Source organism: Falco naumanni, chromosome 2 (assembly GCF_017639655.2).
Source record: "Falco naumanni isolate bFalNau1 chromosome 2, bFalNau1.pat, whole genome shotgun sequence".
Lineage (NCBI taxonomy): Eukaryota > Metazoa > Chordata > Aves > Falconiformes > Falconidae > Falco > Falco naumanni.
The window spans coordinates 90191183-90204197 of NC_054055.1; the positions used below are offsets into that span (position 1 = coordinate 90191183).

The 13015-nt window shown below is 41.7% G+C and overlaps 1 protein-coding gene and 1 long non-coding RNA gene across 6 annotated transcripts in view; both read left to right on the plus strand.

Moving 5' to 3' along the window:
• The first annotated feature begins 2104 nt into the window (after positions 1-2104).
• Positions 2105-7623, plus strand: LOC121082871. The gene is made up of 2 exons (XR_005826164.1): positions 2105-5818; positions 5900-7623. It is a non-coding gene; the product is annotated as an uncharacterized LOC121082871 (long non-coding RNA).
• A 2771-nt stretch (positions 7624-10394) lies between these two features.
• Positions 10395-13015, plus strand: part of APOO (apolipoprotein O) — a 32572-nt gene continuing 29951 nt past the window's right edge. Inside the window, exons 1-2 of one of the 5 annotated variants that reach the window (XM_040582509.1) lie at positions 10457-10484; positions 12876-12939. Coding sequence is in view for 2 of the 5 variants with exons in the window: in XM_040582514.1 (XP_040438448.1) it covers positions 10476-10484 (9 nt within the window). In the remaining 3 variants the exon portion in view is untranslated. Of the gene's footprint in view, positions 10485-12875; positions 12940-13015 lie in introns of those variants that run through there. The other 4 variants (XM_040582514.1, XM_040582511.1, XM_040582515.1 and 1 more) reach the window with 4 other exon arrangements.

The following is a 13015-nucleotide window of genomic DNA, read 5'->3' on the forward strand; positions in this document are numbered from 1 at the left end:
TGCTGCTATTTTTCAGCAACTCTCTTGCTGCCAGATCAAAGCCCCCGGGTTAAAAATCTACTATCAACAATGCTTGAAAGTAACTGCAGTCTTTTCGTAAATATTTTTTGGTAGTATTAAGAGTTCTAAAATCACATTTTAATTTTAGTTTCCTACTAAGAGTGACTTAAAACTTTAACTGCATAAAGTAACTTACCACCCACACCCACCCCCCGCCCCGCCCTTGGTAACTTGACTTTGTCCTACACTGACTAGTACTGTTTAATGGGAGAGTGCTGTGGATGAATTTGTGCTGGTCCCAGTGGGATGTGTCATGGGAGGAATGGCCTCTGAATTGTAATGTGTCACCATTTTTTGGTTCAAAAGGGGACTTAAATGTATTAGACTGATACAGTCAAACAGAAGGTGATTGCAGTCTTTTCACATTGTAAATGTTATTTACAATAATTTTTATTAACCTGTTTAATTCCCTTCTCTGTGAGACAGGTTGTATTTTTGGCAATACCGTTCTTCCATGATACTACACTTGCCAACTTACTTGTTAGCACCTCTGTGGTTGATTAGGAATCTCCAATAATGGTTCCATTATTTTGCTAGGGAGAGCTCTCACATTTTAACTGGTTCATTGTTGCTCATACCAAATTCTTCATTTTTTTTGGAATGTGTGGCCTTACTTTTTGGCAGTGCTTCAGTCATCTGTGTTTGTGTGATATGAAATTAATGTTAGCTTGGCAAGGAGGCTTTTCAGTTAATTCCTTCCAGATTCTTTGGTGTAAGTTATCCACTCTTGCTGACTTGATGTTCTTAATTTCAGCAGATGTTTCCCCTTTGTTACAGATTGGGGTTTGGTTTTTTTTTTCTTTTCTGATTTCATCAGCTTCATAATATGGAAAGGCAAAGTATTGCTTTGAGTGTTGCATGGGTTCTGTATTAGTTCTGTACCTTTTGAGTTCAAAACATACTTGTGGACATGTGGTCCTCCACCCAGCCTTTAGCCTATCAAGTCTTACTGGTGTTTCAATATCATCTTTTAATTAGAGTGCCTTCTTGTGTGAGGTAACTTTCCTGGCATGTGCAAAATTTGTGTTCTGTCAAGGGAGAAGAGAGTATGTGTAACGACAGCTTTAATTTCTTGTTTTCATTAACACTTCCCACTTCTACATTCAGTGCTTTAGTTGCACTGACAGGTTCTTTAGGTGGTGTTCACAGGTAAAAATAAAACCTCATCGTGATCTCTGTTTAAGTACCCAGTGACTCTTCAGTGATCTATCTATTGGAATGAACGGTAGCACTAAGCATCACATGCTGAGTGCCAAGCCTTCTAGCACTTGAGGAACTAAAACAATATTCTTTTTGCCATGTATCTGATGTCTGTCAAATGTGTCGCCTGGTGATGTCACCCTTGGTAGCAGTTCTGTATTGCTCCGTAACGTTGCTCCGTAAGTGATGCTGAAAAAATACTTTTTTTTCTAATGACATAGATGGCTTTAATGGTTAACATTTTTGCTGCACTATTTAATCTTACCAGATAGGTCTTTGCCCTGAACTGGCAGCCTCCTTTCCCACACCCATTTCAGTGTGTCCTCAGGCATGTTTTAAGCATTGGTTTGTTTTCGTTTTTTTTTTTTTGAGCCACTTAACACCAACCATATAATTCTTTCTCTGTGTGAGAATCTTTGTCTCCTGTGGTGAATTGTGCATTGTATGGGTCGGTTTATATGTTTTGAGTACTACTGATGAGACTTTCTGACTTCACCATCCTTTCTTTGTCAAAAGAATTGCATAATGCTAACTGAAACCAAGTATTTCCCCCATGTTTAACTTCCATAGTCTCAGAGGAGAAATTCCAAGGTGGTCAGTGTATTTCTTTTGTGTTTACCTTCCCAGATTGCCAAAGTCATACAAAAATGCATGGGATTGTGTTTGTGGTGGTGGTGGCACTGGTATCAATGCTTGGCATGGCCTAAGCCAGGGGTCCTCAAACTTTTTAAGCAGGAGGCTGGCACGCGGATGCAGTGGCAGGCCGACATCTGCGGCTGCTTGGTTTCCCCCCCCAGCCCCCGGTGGGGGGGTCTGTAAATACCGGAGGCCGGATTGAGGACCCTGGGGGACCGTATCCAGCCCGTGGGCTGTAGTTTGAGGACCCCTGGTAAGCGCTTTCCCCTGTGTTGGTGTAGTGATTGCCTTCATTTCACTCCTGGAAAGCAAGAAATTGCTCTGCTGTCATCCTGCACATCTCAGAAAGCCCTCTTGGCTAATTTATTCCCAGGATGGAGTCCTAGTCACATAGGTGTCCTTGGTCAGCTGAGGGTGTTTCATGGAATTGCCTTGTCACACATGCTCTTGCTTCTTCCTCTGGCTCTTACAGATAGCTGTGCAAGGATTTTCTTTTTTGTCTAACATAGGTGGCAACTCGATACCAAGAACTTTAACTTGTAGTGAAACACAAAGCATCAAAAATTGAAGTTTCAGAGAAGACATTTCAACTTTTTTTTTCTTTTTTAATATGTATATTTCCTCATTTCTTTTCCTCCTGATTCTCAGTTCATGTATTGCAATCAGGAAGAGTTACTGTCAAGTAATAGTTTTTTCTTCATTGTTTCTCCTGACAGATTATCCAAAACACTGAAAGGAATTATGTAGTCAGAAAAGCAATAGGTGATGATAAGTAACTGAACTGTAGCTTTTAAGTTAATGACTTATCATGGTCTTAAAGGTGGGAGCTGATCCAATTAACAACGTTATTGGAAGCCTGTTAACTGATTCCTGAAAGAGTAGGATTTTGGCTCAGTACCGTTCTCTGAAAACAGAAAAGGGGAGTGAGGCTGACTTCTGCATAAGTTAAATAAACTAAATACTCCAGCCAAAGAAATCTCAGTACAGAATTTTTAACACCCAAATAATGAACCATCTGACTTTGCAGAAGTTATGAACCTTAAAAAATGGTCACAGTTGCTCGGTTTTATTTTGTTTTAGCTTTGCAGTGCAGAGATTATTTTTTTTTCCCCATGGTAAGAATTAATTACAAGGATGTATGTTTTGCTAAACTTGTTAAACCGGTGTAGGAAGCTGTGCTTTCAGGTTTGCAGCCTTGTTCAAAGCAGGGCAGAATACGTTAAAGTGACTATAAGGGTTACCAGTTTTCCAGTGCTTTAACTTTTGAAGTTCTAATGCACCTGCTGTGGATGGAAATCATCCAGTATCCTGGAGAGATAATGCCTGGGACCAGGCATACAATTTACTTGCTTCATATTCCCATTCTTCTGTAGCAATAGATTGACCCCTCAGGATTTTCAGTTTGTGAAATTGGTGTTCCTTGATGTTCAGTGAAGCACTTGTAACATCCAGGTTCTCCACCTGTGTGGTAATATGCATTGTTATACACGTACAGGAATTAGAACCTATTCAATCACACTTGAGAAATTTGATGTTTTTCTCATCTATAAAACTGCTAAAGCAAGTGAAAGCATTGTTTTTTACCTGTGCCAGCACCATGTTGTACTGAGTTACGAGACTGAATAGGTAGTTTCAAATGTTGTGCTAGAGAAAAATAGTTTAGAGACAGTGTCAGTCTGCACACCGCTGCCCTGTGCCCCTTTGGCTTCTGCACTGTAGGCTGCAACTATGCCAGCCGTAGCTGCCCTCCGTAGGATGTGGGGGCTGAAACGTAAATGGCTTCAAGTTCTGAGAAGTAGTAGGTGGTGGTAACATGTTAAACATATATCACTGGGGCAAACTATCTAAATGACGGTTTTCATTAGTGATTGTGAAAGACTTCTGAAACATGTCCTGGAGTTTCCCAAACACTTCAGCATTCAGCACTTCAGTGTAAGGTCAGGTGTTACTCCTTTGTGGAAAATGCTCCCCCAGAATGGAAGCAGTAGCTGAAGGGTTTTGATGAATGTGAGGCAAAGGAATGGAAAGGTGTAAAAGCAACCCTGAACAAATGCTATGGTACCAAAAAGGAAGGAATTGTACGTAGTAGGGCTTCCTGGCTCATGAGTGCTCTCCACAGAAACACAGGATTATGTCCTGAAAAGGGCATCTTGCTTCCAGTTTTGCCTCATACCTCTCATTCTCTCTCAATTACAAGTACACCCTTTTCATTTTTGGCTAGCTTCTGTTGAGCTTGAGAAGAGCAATGTTGGCTGCACGGACACTGTAGTAGGCCAGTAAGAGTAAAATTAAGAGGGGACTGATGAGTTGTATGCAAATTAAGATCTAGAAAAGAAAAATATTTAAAAGCCCAAACCAGGCTTTTCCTCTCAAAAAAAGGTGTTAGTCTAGACAACCAATAAAGCTATGAAACCAAATTCTGCCTTCTAGGAATAGAACGATAAAAGTTTTCCCTTGTGCTCTTCTGTTACATTAAATGACAATGGCAGCATCGGTGAAGAAGAAACGGTGATTCTTCATGCGCTGCTCAGCTCTGTCTCTCTTGTTCGAGCTGCACACAAACCCCTGCAGAACAGCCTGCTGTCCTTCAGGTCCCTAGGATCCTGTGCTTTAAGCCGGGGCTTAACGGGGAAGCAAGTCAGAGCTTAAGTCGAGTTAACTAACAACGTTAAGTGCAGGCTTCACTGTTCAAGTACGCAAATCTTTGCCTATTTCTCAGTAACTTACATTGTGCAAGATGTCACACAGCAGGTCGTGGTACATGCTATGTTCTCCAGCTGGTCTCTGTGTGTGCAAGTGGCAGTTCCCATGGATATCACTGTAACTCCTGTCGCTTTGACAAGTGTGCATGGATACTGTTAGAAACATTAGAATGCAATTCCTAACAGCAAACATGAACACACTAGGATGCTTTCAGTAATAGACTGTAATAATCATGTAATGGCAACTGTATATATAGTAAGTATATAATACGTTCTGCTTCTCGTTCATGGGGGAGCTGTATTGTGCTGTGGTAGAAAGTAAAATAGAAATTAAAAACGTTTAAAAATGATCATCCTAAGTCAGCTACAAATAACAAAGTAAGCTCAGCATGTCACTGTTAATTATTAAAGGGGCAGCACAGTAAAAGAAGGAATGCATGCCTTTAATGAGAAATTATTTGCTAGACTTAAAACTGTCATTCAAGTAAACAACTACATTTAATATGTATATTTGTGAAGATACTGATGACAATACATTTATAAGCAAATGAGGTAAAGATATTTACAGCACTTTGCTGAGAAATGAAGGATTATTGTGAAAATAATTTTTAAGCTAAAAAGACTTGATGTACCAAATACCTAAAGAGACTGGCAACAGATGCAGTACCTTTCACCTTTTAGGCTCAGTTAATTTCCAAAATGCATCCAGCTTCACTAAAATCTGAGATGCATTGGAATTTTTAAAGGAATTGGACTTTGTTGTGATGGGTGCTTAAGAGCATCATAAAGATACTGCTAATGGTAGCACATATCTGTGCTTTAGAAGAAATTGCTACACGACACTGACGTGCCTGTTGGTAGTGTTAACAGCTTGTTAACAGAAGAGTTACTCATCACTGCTGAAAGTGAGTAACTGAAAAATGTGGGACTAGAGCTACTGATGGCTGCAGCGAGAAGTCAAGGATTTGTATTGGTTGGGTGTTGACCCATAGCAATATCAAACGTAAAATTACATGCAGTTGGATTACGCTGGTTTTTTTGCATTATGTATTTCTCTTTTCTACCTGTCCCCTGTCTTAGACTAAAGGATCTTTATTTGGAAAGCACTGAGTATATTTTGGGTGCTGTCAGAATGTGACGTGATGAGACGGCACATGCTGAAATTCAAGTCCTGGCTTACCCCAGATGTGAAAGCAGTAACGCCTTTGCTGCCAATAAAGGTAGGTCAGCAGAAAAGTGCAGAGCTCTGCAGTGGCATCTGTCCTTAACATTCAACTTACTTTCTGAATGTATAACTTCAGGCCTCGTGGCTGCCAAAATAGCATCTCTGACAAACGGTGAAAAATGACCCACCTTAAGCATGAAAAGCAAAAGCACAGGTAAGTTTCACTCCAAATAAAATAGTACCATTAAATACAGAAGTCTTTTCAACCTCTTTCTGGTTTGGTTTTCTTTTTGAGTTAGGAAGTGAATAAAGTAGAAAGAATGAAAGGGTATTCTTATGAACATGCAAACTATACTCCCTTCATAAAGACACTGGGAAACGTCCCTCATCATGCACCTCTATAAAAGCCAGTTCAATTAGCCGTTTAATAAATATGTGCTAAAAGTGACAGGAATGTGAGAAACTGATCATGTGCTTTGGAGACTGACTCTAGAAAAGCTAGTATACCTGCCACATCGCCTCCAACTGTGCTTTGTGTGGAGTTTTTAGAAAGCAAGGCTCACAGTGTTACGTGAAGCTGCTTAACAACTGAAAGTTGAGTTATTGGAACCGTTGTAGTTGTGTTCTATTAACTACATATTTTCAAAAGAATTTGCAGAGAGATCTGCCAAACAGCATTCTTTTAACACAAAAAAAAAGTTGCAGGAGGAAGAAAAGCAGTTTATAAAATAAAGACTTCAAAAATAAATTCTAAGTAAGCTGGCAAAACTGTAGTTGGCAAGTCATGGTATTAAAAAATTTGTTAATGTTGCTGAATAAAAGATGCATGGCAAAATGTGTTGTTTGGGTTTTTTTAAATGTACAAGTTTTATCATGAAGGAGGATGTAAAAATAAGCCAGTCTTTCAGAATTACTGTTTTTTCCAATGATGGGCATGAATAGATAAACTGATATTTAATGGGAAAATGTTACAAACTCACATTTTAACAGGAATGTGCAACAAAATCTTTCTTTTTTTTTCTACTGTACCTGTAAATGTGTGGCAAATAACTGTCATTGTATTGCTAGTAAAGGACTGTTCTTATTTTCCTGACAAAAAAATCAACTGTATATAAGCAATCTAACACAACAGTATTAAAACTCAGATGGCAATGGCTAAGGCGAAAGATTAGAGATCAAGTTTGTTAAATTGTATTTCTGCCTGGGCTAATGTAGTTTATGAACTGTGGCAACATTTTCAAGCTTCTTTGAGCTGCAGCTTTCTAAAGAAAATACTTCTTTCACAAATATTTACAAAAGCCAGTTACCAAGGAAAGCGAAAAATACTGGCATGCAAAATAAAGCTGAAACTTGGTATAGGTTCTTAGATTAGAAACAGCCAGGAGTCAATCATGCCAAAGCTCTTCATTCTGTGGCCTTGGGAGCAGAAACTTCAGCTCCTTTTTAAACCTGTCTGACGATGTTTTGGATTGTGTTATGGCATATGTGGTTGTTTTCCCAGGGAATTTTTGCAGAGATAACCACCTCCAGCAGTTACTCCTGCCACCAAAGTATGTAGAGCTTTCATGCGTGTTTATTGGTAGCCTGTAAGAGAGCCATACACAGGCCATAAGAATTGCTTAGGTATTCAAAAGACGTGTAGATGTGGCGCTTCGGGAATGGTTTAATGGTGGACTTGGCAGTGCCAGGTTAACAGTTGGACTCAATGGTCTTAAAGGTCTTTTCCAACCTAAACGATTCTGATGCTATGAAAGCTAATGTATTTGTATTGTTCTTCTTTATAAAGGTTTTCCCATTCTTTCTAATCAGTCATATCAATCACTTTAAAGATGAACTTCCACATTAAAGGAAAAAAATGCACTGAAGATGCTGGAGTGGATTGATTTGGTTTAAAAAATTTCACAAAACAACTATCTGTTCTTCAGGTATTTATTTCTGTGTTACATAATTCGATCAATAATTGCTGTATAGTGGCTGGATATAAATTGATCACAAAAAAGTGTTTATAACATATAAATATATATAATTGTATGTCCAGAAACAATTGGAATTTTCTTTATTGTTCATGTACTAAACTTAAGGAGAGAATGCGCAGCCTGGGACTTGGCTTTGGCTGAGAACGAGCCAGAGGAGGTGCCGTTACTGGCCTGAATGCCATTGCTCCTTTTCTGGGCTCTCCTCTCATTTTGAGCTTTGAATATTTTCTTTCTCTAATTCCTTGAGAATAAAATGCATCAAGAAAGGTGACTGGGTAGTTTGCAAAGCAGTCACTCTCCATGCTCCCACAAACACTGTCATACTGCAAAATCTGGTTTCCGCAAACATTTACCACACCCTGACAGCTTATTTTCCACAGGTATAACTGGCTGTGTAAAGTATAATGCAAGGGAGAAAGAGGTCCATTAACGTTCTTCACCCATTGGTCACTTACATGCATTTTAGTTATAACTCTTCCTCGCTAATAAGGGAACCTTCATAACCAAATGTGTAATAAAATGGCATTGTCATCTGTTACCCTGCGGTGTGGGTACTAAATCTTCTCTTGTACCTTTTGTTCATGGTATTTCTGACATACCATTACCTTGCAAGCATCAGCTGCTGCCTATGAAATACAGCAGAAAAATATAATAAAGCTTTAAAAAGAAAAGGCATAAGCCTGAAGTCTTCTTATTTCACCTCAAATTGCTCCTGACAATAATCCAGTGGGCCAATGAAAAAGAAGGACTGTCTGCTGATTTTACAGTTTGTTGAGAAGCATCATTCAATTTCGCAATTCAATGTAACACTGAGCATGTCCCCATCAGTCTGGAAAATACTTGTTCCTGCTATAGCTGGCTCCATCAGGTCTATGAAGAGACTGCAGTAAAGAAATGCAGGCATTTTCTTTAAGAAGGAACAAAAAAATCTACCACCAAAAAGAAAATTTAAGATTCTAAGAGGGTGTGTACCTCGTCTGTCTATCCACAATACCCTTCCTGCTGAACTGTTTGCTACCGTGTTCTTCAGGTGCTTTACCTTTTATGTAAATATTTTTTTATGTTTTCCAGGATTAATAGGGTGCTATTCTTCATATTCTAAAATCAAAGTTAACTGTTTGAAGTTACTGTAATATTTTTGGGGACCTGAAAAAGCTCATAAAGAGTGAATCCACACTTTTCTTGGTGTTCTCATGTGTCTAAATGAGGAGTGTAGGCTTCTCTCCCAGTGCCAGGGAGAAGGAGGAGGTGATGGAGTGAGTGCATTTCAAAGTAGAATGCAGGTGCTGCCAAGCCTCTGCTGGAGCCTACATCCAGGCTGTACCCAGGCAGCAGAGGCTTCTATGAAGTTTCAGAAGTTTGGCAGCCTGAATCACCCCTTTACCCCAAGTCCTGATGAATTGGCCCCCTAACAGAACTGTGACCACAAGTGTGTGGCACACAGCTTATGGAACATGCATTTTCCATACCTAACAGTCAATCTGAACAGAGAACACAGGTTAATTCTGTCAAGGATCTTTGTGTCTTAAGCTTCAAGGTAATTTTTCAGTGCTACCGAAAAATGAACGGTATTCAGTAAAAGCAAGGCACTTGTTTCATTTGAAATGTGGTATTATGTGACCAAGATTAAGTATGAGGATAAAATGTCTTACAAAATATTAAAAATAACAAGCACCAAGATCCAAGTAACTGGACAGAAAGCGATGACACATGAGCATGAAGTAAGTCACCTCCTTTGATGGACTCAGTATTCTTTTTTTGCTGATGTGTTTGCCATCTTGGCCTTGAGTGCCACAGAAAGATCTTCAGCACAATGAAAGGTGGAAACTCCTGACTGGCAAATCTGAAGAAGCAAAGCAGCAGTTTATTAACTGATAAAGATGAGAACAGATTTCCTGTGATTTAAATCAGGATGGAATATTGCCTTGATTTATCTTATCTGACAGGAATTTAGTACCCAGCATTTCTGATACTCTTCTCTGGCTGAGCAGCAAGGCAGACAGCATGGGATGCATGCGAGACCGTCCCTTGCAGCAGGTGTGAGTGGAGAAAACTTGCTCCTGTCCAACTTGCTCAAGTGAGCGGGGAGATGCCATGTCCTGGGCTGCAGAAGCTGAGGAGCATCAAGATGTGGAGGAAAGGGTAGTTCTACTTTTTTGAATTCAGTGTTTCAGGATTAGAAAAGCATGGAACCCTACCTCGATCCCCGTAATCTAGCCCCATCCAAATTCTACCGGCACTGAGACACCCAGGTGCCTGAGTGCCCCGTACAGGGGCAGCAGGGAGGGTCACCGCACCAGGCCCGCGGGCACGGGGGGCAGCGGGTACAGGGGGCAGTGGGCATAGGGGGCAGCAAGCCCAGGGAGCAGCGGGCACGGACTTTCAGCACGCCAGCACTTGGGTTTTTTAGGAAACGAGTTTTAAAGAGATGTTCCTGCCGTGCAGGGGCTGAAATTCAGGAGGTGCTCCATCACCGAGCCTCTCCCAGCCTACAGACCGCGCTGACGCCCGACCAGGCCCGAGCCCGGATTCCTGAGGCCTCGGAAGGCGCCAGCGCGTGGGGCGGTGCGGCCCCGCCCCCGCGGCGTTGCCAGGTTACCGTGGCGCCTCTGGGCGGGGCCGCGCCGGCCGCGGGGGCTGGCCCAAGAGCTCCCGCCCCGCCCCCCCGTCGGGCGAGTCTTTTTGACGTCACGGCGCAGCGACGCGGCCGGTGCGAATCGCTCGTTCGGCACCGCCATGTTCAAGGTGAGGAGATGGTCGTTCTCCGTGCTCGTGGCCGTTGCAGTTCCCCGGCCGTCCCTTCGCAGCCCCGCTCCGCGGACAGGGCTCCCCGCGCCCGTCCCCACCCGGGGGGGAGCGGGCGGAGGCAGGCGGCGGCCCCTCCCTTCGCGCCCCGCCGCCGCCTGCCGCGGGAGGCGCCGGTGCCCGCGGAGGCGGCGGTGTGGCTGCGGCGCCGCCGGGCCCTCGCTCTGGGGACACCCGAGGCCGGCAGGGGGCGGCCCGGCAGCGCGGCCGGCGGGACCCCGCGCTGAGGCGCCCGGGGGCGGGCGCGCTGCTCCCGGCGCGGAGCGGGTCCCCGGCGCTCGGTTGGCGCGGCGAGGCGCGGCGGCGGAGGCCTGGCAAGAAGGCCTTGGTGCTGGCGAACGATTTTTTCACCTTCCGGCTAAAACCGTACTAAAAAAGTTGTGTTACCCGGCGGCACCTGCACTCGGGGTCCTTTGTCTATGACTCTGAGGAGCTGTTTGCTTGATCTTGTTGCAGCTCTCTTTTTTTAACATTGCAGCGTGGTGTGTCCTGCCCGCGTTGCACAAACAGAAACACATGAACACCACGTTCGTTATTTAAAATGACCTCTTAGATGCAGCAGCTGTGAGTGTTGCTGCAGGGTTTGGGTTCATACAGCTTGGGCTGCCCTCGTCTTGAGTCTCCCCTGTGAAAAGGAGTAAACTTGCGTGATCCGGGTTTAACTCATGCAGTTGTCTCAAAGGTCTTTGCCTTTATCATGAGAGGAGCCCCAGATCCTTTCGTGCTAAAAGCAAGCTGTATGTTTCATTCAAATTGGCATGACTGCTCAAGAAGCAGGAGGGTTTTCTTAAAAAAACCTGGTGACTTGAGTCTTAAATTTTTTTTCTCCTTTATACCTTTTTTTGTTTGTTAAAATTCTATAATATATCAGTATATATTGATATGCTGAGCAGCCTACACTTGCTGTTCTGTTGTCACAGCTTTGTTGTTAGGGTTTTTTTTTTGTTATTTTTTGTTTTTTACTTTAACATTGGGACAGTTGCTGGAATTCTGATCTAAGGATTTTATCTCAGAATCATTCAGAAGTCCATAAGTGATACAGAATCATCATTAAAGGGGTTATGTGTGAACCTGTGGATCTAGGTACTATGCATACTACTACTACTTCTGTATAGCTATTGAGGTTAGGCAGATTTCAGTGCTTCGGGCCAACCTAATTTTTTGCCTCTAAAAGTGAAAGGGTAAAGTGGCTGCTTCTCCTTCATGTCTGTGTTCCAGAGTTTGGGTTTTGGTTTTTTCAGTTGGAGTTTGAGAGATAGGAGGGAAGAATGGAAAAAGAAGACAAAAATGAAGTAGCTTCATAGCACTAGGACAAATAACAGCCTTCACAAAAGTATGACAGAGGAAACTTTTTTTTTCCTTTTGTTCTTCCTTTCCCCAGTTTTGAGAGTGACAAAAACAGTAACTGAGAAACCACAGACAAGAGGAAGAAATGAGAAAAGCTCTAGTTAATCTTCAGCTGTTTGTTCCCCTGTTTGTATTGAGAGCTAATACGGGATTTATTCTTCCTCGAGGGATTATTTTTTTTTTTTTAGTTAAGAATTCAGAACTTTGAGAAAGACAGTAAAACAGGACAAGAGTTCATGAAATATGATGGTCTTTTCCCCTTCAGCTTTCAGATCAAATTTGCTTGTGAGTGATCTAGTTTCTATAGGTAAAGTTGAATTCAGCTAGAGAAAGGAATAAACGTGGTATCTTTTTTTACTTAAAGTAAATGCAGAGCATTGCTTAGCAAAAAGAATGTTAGCTCTACTTTTTTGGTATCAACTGAATGGCTGAGACCGGCAGACTGAAGGCACAGCTCAAAAAACCACAGCTGGTTTAGTAATATGTTGTTAATGTGGAATTAAGAAATGAGATCCTGAAGTGAATTTTGAAAACAAGAATGGTTAATCTTTCATACTGCTGGATAAACCTTTTAGTGTGTGCATATATACATGGTAGTTTAGTTAGTAGTGGTTGTATCTGTCCCATAAGCTTAGCCATTGCAGTATAGCTTGAACAGTGTGTTTAAGGAGAGATTAATCTTTCACTTTTAGTGGTTAATTTTGTTTAAAATGTAAATATGAAACCTTTGGAAAATATCTGCACCTCAGTATTTTGATGTGTATGGTTAATGGTTTCGGCTTGTGTAGCTCAGTAATCACTGATACCTGTTTGCGAAATGAAGGTGTTTCCATTCTTACGCTGTGCTGTTTGTGTCTTTATATAAAAATCTGAAATACTGAAAGCACTTGGATTTACTGTTTCTGCTGGTGACACTTGGCATCGTTTACACTGTTTGAAAATATTTTTCAGCATGAAAATGCATTTAGATTTTTGCCTTTTCAGTGACAGAACAGTTTTGCAGTGAAAAAAGGAAAGATTGAGGAAATAGATTCTACAGCTATTAATGGTTAGTGGCATTCATGTTTTTATCTTGGCTAATGAAAGTATGTGAAAAGTCTTTGTTTAAGCAAACACTCCTAAAG